Source organism: Erinaceus europaeus, chromosome 4, assembly GCF_950295315.1.
Source record: "Erinaceus europaeus chromosome 4, mEriEur2.1, whole genome shotgun sequence".
Taxonomy (NCBI): Eukaryota; Metazoa; Chordata; class Mammalia; order Eulipotyphla; family Erinaceidae; genus Erinaceus; species Erinaceus europaeus.
This window is the reverse complement of record NC_080165.1, coordinates 127,655,098-127,676,152: the sequence shown is the minus strand read 5'-3', so window position 1 is coordinate 127,676,152 and position 21,055 is coordinate 127,655,098. Positions and strand designations below refer to the sequence as shown.

Below are 21,055 nucleotides of genomic sequence, written 5' to 3'. Positions count from 1 at the left end.
CTAGCGTTTGCCCTTCTTCCGTAGCCAGTCAACAGCGTCAGGTTGAGCCTGATGTAAAGTTTCGAGACCTCCTTTGAATCTGGAGAGGTGGCAGTCATTGACTATGTGGGTCATAGTCTGTCTGGAGCCGCAGGGGCAGTTCGGGTGGTCTATGGCTCCCCAGTGATGGAACATAGCGGCGCAATGGCCATGGCCTGTTCGATAGCGATTGAGGAGGGCCCAGTCATAACGTGCTAGGTCAAAGCCGGGTTGACGCTTGCAGGGGTCTGTGATGAGGTGTTTGTTCTTTACCTCAGCTGACTGCCAGCTCTGTTTCCAAGAGTCTGGAACAGAGAAGTTCAGTGTAGGCGTAGGGGACCAGATTGGGTGACGAGACATCAAGCGTTGGACAGGGTGGGCGAAGATATCCGCGTATATTGGCAGGTCTGGTCGAGCGTAGACGTGGGAAATGAACTTAGCTGATGCCGCATCCCGACGAATATCTGGCGGGGCGATGTTGCTAAGAACTGGCAGCCATGGAACCGGGGTGGAACGGATGGTTCCAGAAATTATCCTCATGGAGGAATATAATTTGGAATCGACCAAGTGGACATGGGGGCTACGGAACCATACTGGGGCACAGTATTCTGCAGTGGAATAGCATAATGCCAGAGAGGATGATCGTAGTGTGGAAGCACTCGCGCCCCATGAGGAGCTGGCCAGTCTTGCAATGATGTGATTCCTTGCGCCCACCTTTGCTGCAGTTTTTATGAGATGTTCGTGAAATGACAAAATGCGATCGAGAGTAACGCCAAGATAGACTGGCTGGGCTTCATGCCGGATTCTCGTATCGCCAAGCTGCACATTAAGCTCACGCGAGGCCAAGGCATGGTGTAGATGGAAAACAGATGATACCATTTTTGCAGTGCTAGGGATTAGTCGCCCACTGGCAACAACTCACAGAAAGTCTGAACTTCACCCACTCAAGTAGGAAGGCCTGGAAGCTTCTTCACAGACTGGTTGCCGGTAGCCAACCCCCTCCCGTCTCCCATCCTCCCGTATCTCCAAACTCAGTGGCCAGTCACCTAACTCAAGTTGGACGTGCTAAGATCGACCCAGTCTGGAAAAGAGAAATTTCCCATGAGTGGTCATCCAACTTCCGGTTATCCTGTCCATCTCCAAAACTCTCTCCCTTTACACTGTCTGAACTGGAAGACACTTTGAAGAGGGTTAAACCGGGAACAGCTGCTGGCTATGATAACATCACCCCAGAACTCATTCTTAACCTGGGTCCTGCGGCAAAGAAGTGGCTCGCTTCATTCCTGTCCCACATCTTGGAATCTGAGTCTATGCCCAAAGTTTGGCGTCGTGCGAAGATTATAGTGGTTTTGAAACCAAAGAAAGACCCAACACTGGCCGCCAGCTATAGACCAATTTCTCTCCTCTCCATGTGTTACAAACTCCTTGAGAGACTGCTTCTGTCACGTATTTCTCATCTTACAGAGAAATTCCTATCACCCGCCCAAGCTGGTTTCCGCCCAGGAAGATCTACCTGCGAACAAGCCCTGACCCTCTCAACTTACATTGAAAATGGATTCCAGAAGAATTTAAAGACGGGTGCTGTCTTTGTTGATCTCACAGCAGCCTATGACATGGTCTGGCACTGTGGTCTCCTAGTCAAGATCTCAAGATGCCTGCCTCCATGGGTGGCCAACACTATATCGTTTCTTCTCCAAAACAGAAGATTCCGGGTGCATCTGGGTGACAAGTCTAGCAGATGGAGACTTGTCTCAAGTGGCCTCCCCCAGGGCTCTGTTCTGGCTCCTACGCTATTTAATATTTACATCAATGACTTCCCAGAAACTTCTTCAAGGAAGTTCATCTACGCCGATGACATCTGCTGTGCAACTCAGGCATCCAAGTTCAACATCCTCGAGGAAACACTCACGAAAGACATGTCTCTGATATCTGATTACTGTAAAAAATGTAAAACATTAATCCCCCAATAAAGAAATAAAAAATATAGATATATTTCCTATTGACTTATACTCTTATAAGTGATTTTTTAATATCACACTGGAATCAGTATCAAGCTGAAGCAGTGGTCTAAGTAGCATATGGTGCTATACTTTAGGATTTTCTTTAGTTCATACTTAGTACCCCTGAAATTACCTTCAAATAATGTCACCACTTCTGAAAATAACCTACCCGTGTTAGTAGTTGTTATTTTTATTTTTTTTACTAATTTATTTATTTAGGTAGAGACAGAGGAAAAGCTATAGGGAAAGGGGAGACCAAGAGGGAGAAAGAAACACTTGCAGCAATTCTTAACCACGTATTAAGCTTTCGCCATACAGATAGGGACTAAGGATTGACCACAGGTCCCAGTGCATTGTAACATGTGCCCTCAACCAGGCATACCTGGCCCCATAGTTGATATATTTTTCCAAGTGAATTTTCAAGATTATTGGGACAAACTATGGTCTTCATGTTATAATGAATCTGAGGACAACTAATATACATTGTCTTCACTGTCTACCATGTCTATTATCTCTGGATGCTCAGCTCTCTACTTCGATTGGCTACTGAATGGTCCAGACTTTGAACCCTGAAGGTCTAAATCACAGTTCATAGCACCAGTGAGGCCTCTCTACTCTTCCAGTGTCTTTCCATCAAAACTATATAAGGGATGAACAAGAAATGTTGCATTGTGTGACCTGGGCACTATCCTATTACCAGTGACCATCAGAGTCTATTATTCTTGGAAGGAGGAATCTTCTTTCCCTTACTCTTTAATTTATTTGATCAAATGATTTAAAGTGATTGGGTGATCTTCATACCTTAAATTTCATGGAACTTTTGATTTGCCACTTTCTGAGAGCATTTTCTTCTAAAGACCATGGCCTCCAAAGCCATATAGTATAGTTTGTGAGCTAAAGCAGTGCAAATTCTTCAACTGTGTTACTGGCAAAGGTAACAAAATGGACTACCCCTGCTTCCACTGCTTTGTTTTCAGAGGCATGCTATTGTAATTTTGGCACTGTGTAATAATAATTCAGGTAAGGCATTTTTGAGTCTTGGAAGAAAACATCTACTGGCGTCTCCAGCTTAGCATTTCATCTGAATTTTCAAAAGCCGGATGATTTTGTTAGACTGACAGCTTCCAAGTGTCACAAAAGTGACCGATTCTATATGCATTTGTTATCTTATTCTTTCATTAGCTATAAACCGTGCCCCTTCTAGTAATACAGTAATTTATGGAATTGTGCAGTTTTGAATCAAACATTTGGTTAAGTGCTCAGTTATTCCAAAATTTATAATTAGGGAAGGCATTTTATACTCAGAATACTTTGGTTTATGCCTATATGAATAAAAAGTGAGAATTGCTTTTAGGATAGAAAGAGCACATTATAATTATTTGTTACATATTGTCTGCTTCTTTCTCAAGGAGAGGTGTCAAATCTGTGCTTAGTTCTGATGCTCTGTTGCTGGCAGGTTATTCAATAATGACCAAGCAAGCTATTCCAGTTCACCACCAGTAAGAAAATTAATAGGTCCCATGCTACTTCATGTCAAGAGCTATCATTACACTATCTATTCTAAGTGGAAAGATCCTCACTGTTGGTTGTTAGTCAGATTCCTCTGGGATTAGACTCTAAGATGGAGATTTCACATACAGGTGATTTGTTGAAGTGTGTTGTCAGGAATAACAAGTATAATTGATTGTGGAAAGTAGGGCTGGTTGAAAATACAATGCAGTACCAACCAAAGCCTTAGCTGATCAATGCAATGATCTGAAGCTAAGTGTCTCTTCGTAAATGACAGTATTGAGACAATGTCTGGGAATTTTGCACTTTATCATTCATGAGTTATGAAATGAAGATTGCTTCTAGAAATGAATATAAACAATCAAACTCACTTTAAACTTTGAGTGTTGTTGTTATTGTCATCTTCAGGACTTCAGCACTCTGGGCCAACTTTTTCCTATAAAGACAAAGAAAAAGAAAGTTGTGTGGGGGGTGGGCATGAGGGGACAGAGGTGAGGGCACATAAATCTTAGCAACAAAGCTTCCTCCAATGTTGTAAGGGTCAGCCTCGAGCCTAAATTGCAGGCATGACAATGCAGTGCACTATCCAAGTGAGCTATTTTGCCAGCCTATGAGGGTAGTTCTCAAGAAGGCATGTGATGCTTTGAAGTTGAACAGACCCACTCTTCTGGAAGCTGGACAGTGTTCACAGCATATATTTAATCTTAGTTATTGGTATCTAATTTGAATCCTGTGTGTTTCAAATCACTGTTACCCTGAAATTTTATCCAAAATGAAGTTTCAGTAAAATAAGTTGATTTATGATTTATTTATGATTTACATGTAAGCTCTATTAAAAAAAACTACCAATTCTCCATGAATATGAATGTACTAACAGTACATTATTTTTATAATTTTTTTTTTACTTTCTTCATTCTGTTATCTTAAAACATCTTATTGCATTGCATCTCTGCTTAAGCCATAATTTCTTGACAGAAGACAGATAAAAACCCAGGGAGGTACATGAACATCCAATGGAAGACCAGGACCTCATCTGTGGAGTACTCTAAACATCTGACTAAACAGGCATAAGCTTATATAGTAACTGAATTAAAACACAATAACTTTTTTTAAGTCAGATATACAACTTAATTTTTTTATAATCATATTACAGCTTGGATTTTTATGTTGAATTGAGCAAAACTCAGTTTAACCTTCTCTAGGAAAAATCATCTTTAAGAGGAGGATGGGGGGGGCAGGCAGTAGGACAGTGGGTTAAACACACATGACGCCAATTGCAAGGATCACTAAGCGCAAGGACTGGCTTAAGAATCCGAGTTTGAGTCCCAGCTCCCCACCTGGAGGAGAGTCACTTCACAGGCAATGAAGCAGGTCTGCAGGTCTCTCTCTCTCTGGCTTCCCCTTCTCTCTCGGTTTCTCTCTGTCTTATCCAACAACAACAGCAATAATAGACAATAACAATAACAACTACAAGGGCAACAAAATGGAAAAAATGGCCTCCAGGAGCAGTGGATTCATGGTGCAGGCAATGAGTCCCAAAGATAACCGTGGAGGCAAAAAAAAAAAAAAAAAAGAGGATACTGTTTAAACCACCTTTTATCTTTAACTTTAAAATCTGGGAATTTGTAATTTTAGCCTTTGGTTGTTTAAAAAACTTGACAATTGACAGAAACTAATATGTTTAATAAAACATAGCTATTCATTGCTGGTGTTTACAGATCTTCTCCACTTTTTTTTTATTATTCCCTTTTGTTGCCCTAGTTATTTTATTGTTGTAGTTATTATTGTTGTTGTTGTTGTTGGATAGGACAGAGAGAAATGGAGAGAGGAGAGGAAGACAGAGAGGGGGAGAGAAAGATAGACACCTGCAGACCTACTTCACCGCCTGTGAAGTGACTCCCCTGCAGGTGGGGAGCCGGGCTCCAACCAGGATCCTTATGCGGGTCCTTGCGCTTTGAGCCATGTGCGCTTAACCCGCTGCGCTACCGCCTGGCTCCCTCTCTTCAACTTTCATAAAAGGAAATCTCTTCATCTTTTGTAAAGTAAATATATATTAAAACCTCATTCAAATTTCAATTTTAAATACTTTGACATTATTTAAACACATTGTCCTAGATACTATCTACTGACAACAGTACATTTTTTCAAATAATATCAGTCTTGAAAATAACAGGTCTACTTGATGGGCATTTGATGACCTGGTGGGATTTTCTTAAGATTGATTTCTTATGGGATGGTGAACACATACTTTGTAAATAAGTTTTTGTATAATGATACAAAAAAAGTGGTAGCCAGTGCTAATATTTTTGGTGTATATTATTCCGCAGTCATTATTTCCAATAAAAATGATTGACTGTCTAAGTGGCTGACATAAGGAGTGAAATATTCAACTTAGTTGTATCACCATTGTTAGACTAGCCCATGGGCACTTCAGCTAAGGTTTGTCATGTGAGAAAGGATCTCTTGCTCCAGAAAAATAACAGTAAAATCATTTTCCATTCATTCTGGAATGAGAAATAAAGAGCAGTACTTTCAAGAAACAGAGGTAAATTCACTATGGTGTTGGGATTTAATCTCAGGCCTCTTCACTTTTTTTTCTGCTTTATGACTAATTTAATACTGCTGTTTTCTTATATTCTTTGTATAGAGGAAGAGAGACAGAGTGAGATAGAGGGGTGGAATACACAAAGAGAAGAGGAGATACCTGAAACACTGTTATACTTCTTGTAAAGCATCTGTCTGCAAGTGAAGATGAATGATTTGAACCTGTGTCCTATGGTTGCACTACCGTATGCACCACCACTCAACCTCTAAATGTCTAACTTAAATAATTGATATTAGCAATAGTTTTTCTAGAAATATATTAAGACAAATTAACATACACATCATGTCTTAGAAATCAAAGCTAGGGTGCCAGGCAGTGGCACACCTGGTTAAGTGCACATATAATGATGTGCAAAGACCCGGTTCCAGCCCCTGTTCTCCACACCTTCAGCGCGGATGTTTCATGGAGTAGTGAAGCGGTTCTGCAGGTGTCTTTCTTTCTCTCTCTGCCTCTTCTTCACCTCTCGGTTTCTTTCTGTTCGATCAAATAAATTAGGGAGAAATGGCCCCCAGAAGAGGTGGATTCATAGTGGCTCCACCTAGCCCACTGATAAACCTGGTGGCAATAAAAAAAAAAAGGAAGAAAAGAAAAGAATAAGAAAACCAAACAAGTCATATTAAAATCCTCCAAATCTCCAGATGCTTCAAAATGCAGCTGTGAACATAGGGATGCATGTGCCCCTTCGAATTTGCATGTCCTTTGGATATATTTCATTGCTGATTTTAAAGCATTTGAATATTAGTAATTCTAAAGTGTCACTTTAATAATTTGTTTTAAGACATGATTTAATAAAATAATACATCTTAAGGATATTTATGTATACTATAAATTAAAATCTTTGTATCAAGCAATGCTGACTGTTAACTTTAATATTATAAGAGAAAGTCTCGGATTCTTTTGTCACTGATGTTGACATTTGCATCATTGTAAATTTGTGCCAAAAAACCACTTAGTTTTGCTTGAATATTAACATCATTTATTTTAGAATTTCTCATTAGGAGAAATTATTTTATGGGGCCAGGCTCAGCACATGTTAAAAGGTTCAAGGACCAGGGTCCACCTCCAGCCCTCACTTGCAGAGGGAAAGCTCTATGAGCAGTAAACCAGGGATACTGGTGTCTTCCTGTCTCTTTCCCTCCTCTCGATCTCTTTTTCCCCTCTTGACTTATCTCTGTCTCTATCGGATAAATTAATAAATAAAATATTAAGGAAAAGAAATTGTGAATGCAATAACATAAGAAAAATCTACTTATCCTCTATGTCTTTTACAAATTGAATATGATTCAAATAAAAATATCTGTATACATGTCTACATGAAAAAACTGAAAAACTAAAAGTAAAATAGAAATACTTCATATATACCAAATGTAATTTATGATTTGAAAGACATAGACCTTAATTTATACAGCCTTGTTATAATAGGTTGAAGAGAAAGAAACTGGCAGTATTGTTAATTAAGCTCACTATTTTCCAATAAAATGGTTATCAACATTTCAGAATGAGGCTCTGCTTTTCTATTTTTTATGTAACCATACATAAAATTTCTCATAGCTCTGGGCCTTGTCAATATTTTGGTCAATTTTGATTGGCAGCCTTAACTCATTTTCATCTTACATAATGAATTTGATTGCATCATTACAGCCACAATACAAGGAAATAAGGCCAGGCAGCGGTGCACCTGATTAAAGGCACATATTACAGTAGGCAAGGATCCAGATCAAACCCCTGGTCCCCACCTTTGAGAAGAAAGCTTCACGAGTGGTGAAGCAGGGCTACAGGTGTCTCTCTGTCTCTCTTCTCTATCTCCCTTGCCCCTCTCAATTTCTGTCCCTTTCCAATAATAAATAAATACATATATTTAAAAAAAAAACAAGGAAATCACAACTACCTTTTCAGATGATGACTGTAATCATTTAATTACAGACTTATATTGAATCAGCCTCAAAAGTGATTCACTTCGTGATACACAAAATATCATCATACAATGGGATTATTTTTATCTCCATAGATGATATCTTTCAGTTTCAACTAGAAACATATATTGCCTTATTTTTTTCTTCCCAATAAAAACCTAGGTGAGAAAAAAATCGAATTTATTGCAGAAATGTACAAGTGAGGTGTATATGGCATTGTGATACCTTGTTATCCAGTTAGGTTATCTCTGCTGGGCAAGACATCATTTTCAGTTATATTCAAACTGAGCAATTGTCAATTAAATCACATCAACTGACTATGGAAACTGGGAAGAAGTTAGTAGGGATCTTTTCACTCTTAAATGATTATGACTGATTAAAAAACAGTGTGAATGACAGGATATATTGACAAAAAAAAAAAAATCACAGGTCACATTTCAAAGAACTCCAAAACCGTGATCAATATTGAGGCATCTCAGCAAAATCTAATTGGAGGAGATAGTATTTAGAAAAACAACATTCACCAAGATGAGCAAAGATAGTACAAAAATGAAAAATAAAAAAAGAGGAGAATGAAGAAGGGCAGCATATGAAAGTTAAATGAATGTTAAAGTAGATAAAGACACCTTTATAATGAGGCAAACTAAGTATTACTTTCTCTTCCATTAGGGTTGGTTTCTATATTATTAAGCATGCCATACCACTATATGTGTGTGTGTGTGTGTGTGTGTGTGTGCCTGTGTGCATGTGTGTGTGTATTTTTTTCTGTAAATTTTAATGATGTTGTGTGCAGTGTGAACTAGATAAACTAACTGGATTGAAATAAAACATGATAATTTCTCTAACAAAATGATTTTGATAAAAGTATATAAGATGTAAATGGTGAGCACATTTAAATATACAAAAGGACATTTATAATATTCTCTCTGCACATATTTCTTTTTTTAATTATTTTATTTATTTATAAAATAGAACTGTTGACAAGACCATTAGATAAAAGGGATATATTCCAAATAATTCCCACCACCAGAACTCCGTATCCAGTCCCCTCCCTTGAAAGCTTCCCTATTTTTTGTCCTTCCGGGAGTATGGAGCCAGGATCATTATGTAGAACACTGAAAGAAAAGAGATAGTGAAGGAGAACACAGAGGCTGAGTGGTGACATATGCAGTAGACACTGCACATTGTCATACTCAAGAACCACAATTCAAGTGTCAGCCTCCTCCTGCAAAGGATGAACTTCACTAGTAGTGGAACAGTGTTATATGTATATCTCTTCTCTCTATTTTCCTCTCTTCCACTACTTCTCTATCAAAAGAAAGAAAGGAAAGAAGAGAAAAGAAAAATAAAAACAAATGACTACTGGAAAGTTGTGATGGAGTTATATAGATACTGAGTCCCAGTGATAATCCTGGGGGCATAGATCATAAATAAATGCAGAGCAAACTAGAATGTGGCTGTGTCTCAGCTCTAGAGTAGAGAACGTGCCGTATGTCAAACCCAGGTTCAATTCCAAACACCATATATGCCAGAGCAGTGTTTTAGTGTCTTTTAAACCCTCCCACTATGTAAATAATTTATTAAATAAAATATATCTTTAAAGAGAAAACATTCTAGGGAAGAATATATTGCCTACATAAAATGTCTAGATTTAAAGTTCTTCATTCTATCAGTTGGAAGAGTGTTTTGCACAAGCTAATTGGAAAATAGAAAAATTTGATATCTTAAGGAGGTAGATTTGGTAGATTTCTGTGGTATCATTTAAATAAAGAGAGGTAATGAAATAATGAAACCACTGTGAAAATAGGAACATGAGGACCATTAAAATATTAAATTTAGTTAAATATTCTGTCAGTCTATCGTCATGCATAGCTGTTCGTTTAGTACTTTTTATGAGTATTTTACACTTGACGAAACTGAAGTGTAATATGATATGTACTGAATTTAGACATAGAGCCAAGTCACAGATTCAGAGTTTAGGTCCCAAGTTAGTAGTCTCTGTACGCTATTAATTTACATGTGACCCATTATTTTTATCAGTTCACAGTAATTCTAAGTAATTAGAGAATTGCTGTTTTATGATAAAATGTATTTCACCTCTTCAGCTAAGCTTTGCAGGACTATTTTTATTATACTCTTCTGTTTTTTCCTTTGCTCAAACTTTATGCTTTTTAAAAAGATTCTTCAGGACCAGGTGGTGGTGTACCTCATTGGTGCACATGTTACAATGCTCAAGGACCCTGGTTCAAGCCCTGGTCCCCACCTGTGTGGGGAAAGCTTTGCAAGTGGTGAAGCAGTGTGGCAGGTGTCTCTCTGTTTCTCTCCCTTCCCTCCCACCTCCTTCCCTCTCAATTGCTGGTTGTCTCTATCCAATAAATAAAAAATAATAATTTTAAAATTAAAAAAATCTTCCATAATAAATCTCTCTTTTCTTACCCATCTTGCTCACTTGACCTGAACTCAGGAAGAATTTGTCATTGGTCTTTAAAGCATGTCACCCTCTAGGTGTTTAGTAGCTTTTAAGTGAAGGATCAGATCAATTACTTGGCAAGAAAAAATCCATCATCAATAAGGAAAGCACACTGAGCAAACAACAGAATAAAATTAAGGATAACAAATAATTTATCATTGCAATAGGAAATTGTGAGAGAATAAAATATGGTAAGGGAGGTGGTAATGAGACATAAGAACCGACTTAACGATAGTAATTAACTTATAGCAATGGTATGCATAGGATTAATCTGACTAAATAAGGATATGAATGAATATTCTATGGACTGTATTAAATGTATATTGGAACACCCACATTTATTCTATTGTATTTTTTTACCTGAACCCTTCTCCCAACCTCTGAATCGTTTAACAAACCTAAACATTTTTCTTGAACAATTCTGAGGTATAGTAATATGGAAGTTCCAAGCAATGACAAAACACACACTCAATATGTGTGTGTGTGTTGTATTAAGAATAAATCCCCAATGTTTCCTACTAATTTTCAGATCTGAGGGTTCAAACATTTCAACTGATTCACAGTTAATTGCATGCTATTTTTCTCTTGCTTTTACAGTATGCTGTCTGGCTAGTCCTCTGGATTACGTGGAATGTGTTTATTATCTGTTTCTATTTGGAAGCTGGGGATCTCTCAAAGGTAATTTGCCAAATGATATGCTTGAGTCATCACTAATGTGTTAGCAAGATTCATTCAAAGTAAGACAGAAACTCACTCTGTTGTTGTCACTAAGATGTGCCTCGTGTGAAGCTAATTTCAAGGACCTCCTCATTTACATCTCTGCATTGCTGTCATCAAATAATGCCTTGTGTGTCACTAAAGTGTATTTTTATTTCTCTAGGCCCAACAAGTGTTGAATATGATTAAATTGCCAATGTACTACATTTTAGAAACAATCAGGTGATGAGGAATGCATAAAGTAGAATATAACATTTTCAACAGACTTTACAAATCTTGAAGATTTTTAAAGTTAACTTTGCTTGCTTGTTGCTAAGTATTTTCCTTATTGTATCCAAATAGCAATGAGGTGGTTCAATTGGTGGGTCATAGCAGAATAAAATCATTACTAGTGGAATACAACTTATTACAGCAATGAAAAAAACAAGCACTTTCTTCTAAAATAGCCTAGGAAAAGATATAAACTGCTTACTTATTTATTTAGTGCTGAATTTGTATAAAGAGTGAATTTGTATTGTTATTATACTTCAAAAATGAATGCCTTTACTATTTATAGACTGTAGTTTTTAGAACTCTTAAACCAGCATCCTTTCATAAAACACTATTATCAGAAAAGAATTCAAATGAGATAAGCCACTCAAGGTAATAGTATATCTGACTGGAGTCACTTGAGTTACAAACATGTACTTCATATTAACCTAATAAACAGACTGTAAATTTTTATTTTACTTATCCCATATTAGATGAGATGGACCCCCCAAAGGTGCAGCTTTTTTCTTTCTTCCTTTTTTTTTTAAACTAAGCCTGCTGCACAAGGCTAAAAGAGTTTAAACAAGTCACCAGAAACTGTCTTTGCAGAGCTATGCATAGCTATACATTTTGTAGGAAGGGAGTAGGCAGTAGTGATAATGCACACTTACAAGCCAACCTGTATGATTTTTCACAGAATGATATGAGTAATTTCAAGTATATTTATTTTCTATACATAAGAGGTTTTTTTATTAGTAAATAATATTGATTTTATTGTTCAGTGATATGTGATGAAAAGTAAAATAAGAGGGTGACATTTCATAATAAGATAGAACCAAAGATTCTGGAAACTGTAATTTTGTGATCAAATTTTGGACAAATCCTCATTATCTTCTACAAAATTTTCCCTAGTATATGATATTTCTACAGTTCTTACAGGGGATCATCTGCTTCAGCACTCTTGACAGCAGGGGGCAATTCTTTCCAGAAGAAACTGTGGCTATTGGAAAGTAGTTGTTCAGGTGGTTTTGGGGAGGACATAGAAATGATTCTTCCTTAGAACACATTTGCCTATATACTGGAAAAGCAAACATACTTCTGCTGGACTTGAATTCTTTATACAATTCACACATCTTTGTGGCTTTTGCAGTCCACTTTGTTTGAAGAATTCCACAGTAGAATAACTTTTAATGAGATTCTCAATTTTAAGTAATCCATTTACAAATACAAAGACAACAGTTTAGGTGTGTAAGTTAGGTAAAATCTAGCAGATCATGGCTCCGTTTAATATTAAGAAGAGAGACAAAGACAGAAACAAACATTTGAGTCAAGCTGGCTGCACAAAGATTCTGTAATTGTATTCACTACACCATGCGGTGACTGCAGGCACAGAATACAGAATGCAACTTCAGTATCTTGTGAACCAGGACATAAGCATTACAACTACAAGAGGGCACATCCTAAAACATTATAATTCAAGACAGTTGCAACTTGAATGACTTGAATTCATCTAGTGTACTCAAGCAGACATTGACCATGAAGTACTTAATAATTCTTCCTGTATTTTCCCTTATAAAACAAGCCTAGGGTTTATAGAACACATGAAAATTTAGTAATTTCTTTTTAAGAAGTAATCAAAAGAAAGGGCTAAGTTGTGTATAGTTATTCACACCAGATTTTTCTTCCTTTCCTACTCCAACTGTTTGAGAAGTGTGGATTTATACTAGTAATTCTATAGCTTCTGCACCTCCTTCATATTTTTCAAGAAATACAGTGCTGGAAGGAAGCAATGGTGATTGAAAAATATACACATAAATGAAAACTGAAAATGAGATCCTGAAACTGCTGATAATAGATTACAGAGTATACAACATTTATATCTAATCCTACCAGAAAATAAAATAATTTGAGTATTTGTATGGGCTAATTGGTTAAAGCTAATGTAAAGTATGGTGAGCAGAGTTAGAGATGAAGTTGTGTGGTCCTGGGCAGGAGTAGATAGCATAATGGCTATGCAAACAGACTGTCATGCCTGAGGTTTCAAAGTCCTAGGTTCAATCCCCTGCATCACCTTAAACCAGAGCTGATCAGTGCTCTGGTTAAAAAAAAAAAGAAAAGAAAAGGAATTGTGATATATATATAGTGTGCTTACATGTAAATAATATTTTATTAATAATTATTCCTTTATAAAGAAATATTGGCAAGAAATGATCAAGAAGTTAAAAAATAAGACAAGCTTTAGTTACTTGTTATTTTTTAAACTTCAAACTTAGTGTTGTCGTTTTCTGCTAAACCAGCTATGTGCATGCAGAAGTAGATATTTGAGTCATTAACCAGTCAAAAGTATAAGTTCAATAATGGAAGAATTTAAATGCAATGATATAATGCACAGAACTGACCTATTTGATACCTAGTCTTTTTTTTCCGTAGCTGTATAATAGCATTTTCCATAGAAAGTTATATATAATATATTTTATTAATTGTATAAATACAATAATATTTTATTAATTCAAAAGTAATATCCTTTATATATTATAAATTATATGAGAGGGAAGAAAAAAAAAAAAAGAGGCTTTTACACCACTGAGCTCCAACTCAGGGATTGAAAAAACTGTTAACTTCCACCACGCTAAACCCTTTAATTAAATTACTTAGACACAAGTCAATCCAGGCAATAGTGATCAATAATTTGAAAAGTACTGATAAAGGGAACTCATAACATAATATATAAAATGGTTAAAACAACAAGAAAAAATATTGGAGACTCGAACCAGGACAAGAGTCCAGCTAAAAGTCCTCCAGAGAGAGTCGGGCTGTAGCGCAGCGGGTTAAGCGCAGGTGGCGCAAAGCACAAGGACCGGCATAAGGATCCCGGTTCGAACCCCGGCTCCCCACCTGCAGGGGAGTCGCTTCACAGGTGGTGAAGGAGGTCTGCAGGTGTCTGTCTTTCTCTCCTCCTCTCTGTCTTCCCCTCCCTCTCTCCATTTCTCTCTGTCCTATCCAACAACAACAACAACAATAATAACTACAATAATAAAACAACAAGGGCAACAAAAGGGAATAAATAAATAAAATAAATATTAAAAAAAAAGTCCTCCAGAGGGTGAAGCACAAAACAACGAGTTCAACATCCAAACATTAGCTAAGGAAATAATAACAGGAGTGAGTAAAGAATTTGAAAAAATTGTAATCAGAAATGCAGGAACAACAAATGAGAATATGGAAGAAAATTCTAATTATCTCATGGTTATTAGAGAGCTGAAAGCTGAAATCGCTGAGCTAAGAAGGCAACTAGCTGAACAAGCGAAAGCAGTATCAGAGCAGGGCAACAAAATAGATGAACTCCAGAAAGCAGTAGAGGGCAGAGAAAATATAATCTATGAAGCTGAAGACAGAATTAGCAAGATTGAGGATGAATTAGAGACAACTAAAAAAGTAGTAAGAGATCTCAAAAAGAGATTAAGAGATGCTGAAAACAACAACAGAGTCCTATGGGATGACTTCAAAAGAAACAATATACGCATATTGGCTTACCAGAGGAAGAAAGAGAAGGAAAGGAAGAAAGCATTCTCCAGGCCATAATAGCTGAAAATTTCTCAAGTCTAGACAACACCAAAGACATAAAGATTCAAGAAGCCCAGAGGGTCCCAAACAGAATTAACCCAGACCTAAAGACACCAAGACATGTCATACTTAGAATGGAAAGGAATAAGGATAAAGAAAGGATCCTCAAGGCTGCAAGAGAAAAAAAAAGAGTCACCTACAAAGGAAAACCCATAAGATTAGCAGCAGACTTCTCCATACAAACACTACAGGCCAGAAGAGAATGGCAAGATATCTATCGAGTGCTCAATGAGAAAGGCTTTCAGCCAAGAATACTATATCCTGCTAGACTGTCATTCAAACTAGATGGAAGCATCAAAACCTTCTCAGACAAGCAACAGTTAAAGGAAGCAACTATCACCAAGCCTGCCCTGAAAGAAGTTCTGAAAGGTCTCCTATAAACAACCAGACCACCACAAATAGAACATATATCAAAACACTCTAAAACTCTACAAGAATGGCATTAAAATAGCTTCAATCTTTCATATCAATAAATGTCAATGGCCTGAATTCACCTATTAAAAGACACAGAGTAGGAAGATGGATCAGAAAACACAACCCAACAATATGTTGTCTACAGGAAACTCACCTAACTCAACAAGACAAACACAGACTTAAAGTGAAAGGATGGAAAACTATCATACAAGCAAATGGCCCACAAAAAAGGGCAGGAACAGCTATTCTCATATCTGACATGATAGACTTTAAAATAGATAAGATTAAAAAAGATAGGAATGGACACTACTTAATGCTCAGAAGATCAGTCAATCAAGAGGACTTAACAATTATTAATATCTATGCACCCAATGAGAAGCCATCTAAATACATCAAACTTCTACTGAAAGAGCTACAGCAATATATTAACAGTAACACAATCATAGTAGGGGACTTCAACACCCCACTATCTCAACTTGACAGATCATCCAGGCAGAAAATCAGTAAAGACATAAGGGAGCTAAATGAAGAGATAGATAAACTAGAACTATTGGACATTTTCAGAGTCATTCATCCCAAGAAACTGGAATACACATTTTACTCAAATCCACATGGATCATTCTCAAGGATAGACCATATGTTAGGCCACAAAGACAGCATCAGCCTATTCAAGAGCACTGAAATCATCCCAAGTATCTTCTCAGACCACAGTGGAATTAAACTAACACGTAACAATAACCAAAAGATTAGTAACAGTCCCAAAATGTGGAAACTCAACAGTACACTTCTTAACAACTTCTGGGTCAAAAAGGAAATCAAAGAAGAAATCAAAATGTTTCGAGAGTTCAATGAAAATGAAGACACAAGCTATCAAAATATTTGGGACACAGCTAAAGCAGTCCTAAGAGGGAAGTTCATAGCTATACAAGCACACATTAGGAAACAAGAAAAGGCACAAATAAACAGCCTGATTGCACATCTCAAAGACCTAGAAGAAGAACAATAAAGGAATCCTAAAGCAACCAGGACAGAAATCACTAAAGTTAGGGCAGAAACAAATAACATTGAAAATAGGAAAACCATACAAAAGATCAATGAAAGTAAATGTTGGTTCTTTGAAAGAGTAAACAAAATTGACAAGCCTTTAGCCAGACTCATAAAACAAAAAAGGGAGAAGACCCAAATAAATCGGATAGTAAATGAAAGAGGAGAAATCACAACAGACACTGCAGAAATTCAGCATATCATGCGAGGCTTCTATGAACAACTATATGCCACCAAGCTAGAGAACCTGGAAGAAATGAATGATTTCCTAGATACCTACCAACTTCCAAAATTAAGTAAAGAGGAAGTGGATAACATGAACAGGCCCATCACAGCTAATGAAATTGAAACAGTTATCAAAAATCTTCCCTAAAATAAAATTCCTGGACCAGATGGTTTTACAAATGAATTCTACAAAACTTTCAAAGAAGAACTAATACCTCTACTTTTAAAAGTCTTCCAGAAGATTGAAGACACTGGAAACTCCCTGCCAGCTTCTATGAAGCCAACATCACCCTGATACCAAAAGCAGACAGGGACACAACCAAAAAAGAAAACTACAGACCAATATCTCTGATGAACATAGATGCGAAAATATTGAACAAAATTCTAGCCAACCGGATACACTAGTATATCAAAAAGATTGTTCATCATGACCAAGTGGGGTTTATCCCAGGCATGCAAGGTTAGTTTAATACACGTAAATCAATCAATGTGATCCACCACATCAACAAAAGCAAGACCAAAAACCACATGGTCATATCAATAGATGCAGAGAAAGCCTTTGACAAAATACAACATCCCTTTATGATCAAAACACTACAAAAAATGGGAATAGATGGAAAATTCCGCAAGATAGTGGAGTCTATATATAGCAAACCTACAGCCAACATCATACTCAATGGTGAAAAACTGGAAGCATTTCCACTCAGATCAGGTACTAGACAGGGATGCCCACTATCACCATAACTATTCAACATAGTGTTGGAAGTTCTTGCCATAGCAATCAGGCAGGAGCAAGGAATTAAAGGCATACAGATTGGAAGAGAAGAAGTCAAACTCTCCTTATTTGCAGATGACATGATAATACATGCAAAACCTAAGGAATCCAGCAAGAAGCTTTTGGAAATCATCAGGCAATACAGTAATGTGTCAGGCTATAAAATTAACATTCAAAAGTCAGTGGCATTCCTCTATGTAAACACTAAGTTAGAAGAAATTGAAATCCAGAAATCAGTTCCTTTTTCTATAGCAACAAAAACAATAAAATATCTAGGAGTAAACCTAAACAAAGAAGTGAAAGACTTGTATACTGAAAATTATGAGTCACTACTCAAAGAAATTGAAAAAGACACAAAGAAGTTGAAAGATATTCCATGTTCATGGGTTGGAAGAATTAACATCATCAAAATGAATATATTACCCAGAGCCATTTACAAATTTAATGCTATCCCCATCAAGATCCCAAGCACATTTTTTAGGAGGATAGAAAAAATGCTACAAATGTTTATCTGGAACCAGAAAAGACCTATAATTGCCAAAAGAATCTTGAGAAAAAAGAACAGAACCGGAGGCATCACACTCCCAGATCTCAAACTGTATTATAGGACCACTGTCATCAAAACTGCTTGGTACTGGAACATGAACAGAGACACTGACCAGTGGAATAGAATTGAGAGCCCAGAAATGAGGTCCCACATGTATGGACATCTAATCTTTGACAAAGGGGCCCAGACTATTACATGGGGAAAGCAGAGTCTCTTCAACAAATGGTGTTGGAAACAAATGGGTTGAAACATGCAGAAGAATGAAACTGAATCACTGTATTTCACCAAATACAAAAGTAAATTCCAAGTGGATCAAGGACTTGGATGTTAGACCAGAAACTATCAGATACTTAGAGGAAAATATTGGAAGAACTTTTTTCCGCATAAATTTTAAAGACATTTTCAATGAAATGAATCCAATTACAAGGAAGGATAAGGCAAGTATAAACCTATGGGACTACATCAAATTAAAAAGCTTCTTCACAGCAAAAGAAACCACTACCCAAACCAAGAGACCCCTCATAGAATGGGAGAAGATCTTTACATTCCATATATCAGATAAGAGTTTAATAACCAACATATATAAAGAGCTTGCCAGACTCAACACAAGACAACAAATAACCCCATCCAAAAATGGGGGGAGGACTTGGACAAAATATTCACCAAAGAGATCCAAAAGGCCAAGAAACACATGAAAAAATGCTCCAAGTCTCTGATTGTCAGAGAAATGCAAATCAAGACAACAATGAGATATCACTTCACTCCTGTGAGAATGTCATACATCAGAAAAGGTAACAGCAGCAAATGCTGGAGAGGGTGTCGGGTCAAAGGAACCCTCCTGCACTGCTGGTGGGAATGTCAATTGGTCCAACCTCTGTGGAGAACAGTCTGGAGAACTCTCAGAAGGCTAGAAGTGGACCTACCCTATGACTCTGCAATTCCCCTCCTGGGGATATATCCTAAGGAACCCAACACATCCATCCAAAAAGATCTGTGTACACATATGTTCTTGGCAGCACAATTTTTAATAGCCAAAACCTGGAAGCAACCCAGGTGTCCAACAGCAGATGAGTGGCTGAGCAAGTTGTGGTATATATACATAATGGAATACTACTCAGCTGTAATAAATGGTGACTTCACCGTTTTCAGCCGATCTTGGATGGACCTTGAAAAAATCATGTTGAGTGAAATAAGTCAGAAACTGAAGGATGAATATGGGATGATCTCACTCTCAGGCCGAAGTTGAAAAACAAGATTAGAAAAGAAAACACAAGTCGAACCTGAAATGGAATTGGAGTATTACACCAAAGTAAGAGACTCTGGGGTGGGTGGATGGGTGGGGAGAATACAGGTCCATGAAAGATGATGAATGACATAGTGGGGGTTGTATTGTTAAATGGGAATCTGGGGAATGTTATGCATGTACAAACTATTGTATTTACTGTTGAATGTAAAACATTAATTCCCCAATAAAGAAATAAATTATTAAAAAAATTACATGAAATTAAGGAATATTAGCTATTAACCTACACCATGTAAACACAAACAAAACTAATCAGCCAATGAACTCTGAAAAACTTTAGTTATTTTTTCAAATAGTGGGTCTATAAAACAAAATAATGGGTATATAATACACAGTATAATGTCATAGAAGCAAATAAACATATATATTACATAGTACTTATTTTAATTAATTATTTAGAACTTAATGTAAGTAAACATCTTAGCGCATCATATAATGTGTCATTCCTCAGGTTAATATTTTAATATCTATCCTATTACAAACCAGGTATAGCATTGTTTGAAACCCAAAGTGACTGCCAACTTCATAGGTAATAAAATACTTTTGAGCATTAAATGTAACTAGACTATTATTTTAATAGTTTTTATAATTATTATCATTTTTGTTGTATTATTCTAGACAGGTCTGATTAATCTATTCATAAAAATATACATATTGGAGTTGAATTGCTCTGGAAAGATATCTGTAGTTTGTTCTATTATAATTTTAAAATTCAAAGTGCATAGCTTAAATGAAAAGTTCATATGATTTTGTGATTTACCTACTAGCTCCATCATCTGGTAAAATTATGTTTACAAAGTAATTTTTAGTAGGAATACCTAGGAAATAATTTAGTGGTGCTATGATCACATACAAAGCCTTCTTTCTTTTTTTATTTTTTGGCATATTTTTATTTATTTTTTGGATAGAGACAGCCAGAAATTAAGAAGGAAAGGGGTTGAAGAGAGAGAGAAAGACAGAGTGACACCTACAGCCCTGCTTCGCTACTCACAAAGCTTTCCCCTGAACATCGTAACATGTGTGCATCACCACCCGGCCCCTAAAACCTTATATTTCTAGGGGACATGATACACTTGTGACTTTCATTTAGGATGAATTATCTCATAACATTTTTATATAGCAATATTGAGATTTCAATTTCTACTTTTGCAGTTTATAGAATACTACTAGAGAATGAAGAACCCAGTTTATTATTATTATTATTATTATTATCTTTATTGGCTAGAGACAGCCAGAAATCAAGAGTGAATGGGATGATAGAAAGAAAGAGGGAGAGAGAGAGAGAGAAAGAGAGAGAGAGAAAGAGAGATACCTACAGCACTGCTTCACCGCTGGCATAACTTTCCCCCTGCAGGTGGGGACCAGGGACTCAAACCCAGATCCTTGCATTGTAACATGTGAGCTCAAGCAGGTGTGCCACCACCTGGCCCCAGAACCCAGATTTTTAAATAAAGCAAAAGATAAGTACTATGATTATTAAAGAGTAACACAGGAAATATTTTACACTGAAAAGGACCCAACTGCTTTTACTTATTACTGAAAATATGGATTAGGTATGTCTCTCAGCCTTCTTTATGTTTTATGTTTGCTAGTCAAACAGCCTGACTAAATTAATTGTACCTTATGATATATACATTTCAAG

General features: G+C 36.7%; 1 protein-coding gene across 2 annotated transcripts in view; it reads left to right on the top strand.

The window, feature by feature from the left end:
- Positions 1 to 21,055, top strand: part of NKAIN2 (sodium/potassium transporting ATPase interacting 2) — a 1,261,504-nt gene that overhangs the window by 658,600 nt on the left and 581,849 nt on the right. For both annotated transcript variants that reach the window (XR_009549596.1, XM_060190517.1), the window contains exon 3: positions 11,113 to 11,193. Coding sequence is in view for 1 of the 2 variants with exons in the window: in XM_060190517.1 (XP_060046500.1) it covers positions 11,113 to 11,193 (81 nt within the window). In the remaining variant the exon portion in view is untranslated. The remainder of the gene's footprint in view (positions 1 to 11,112; positions 11,194 to 21,055) is intronic.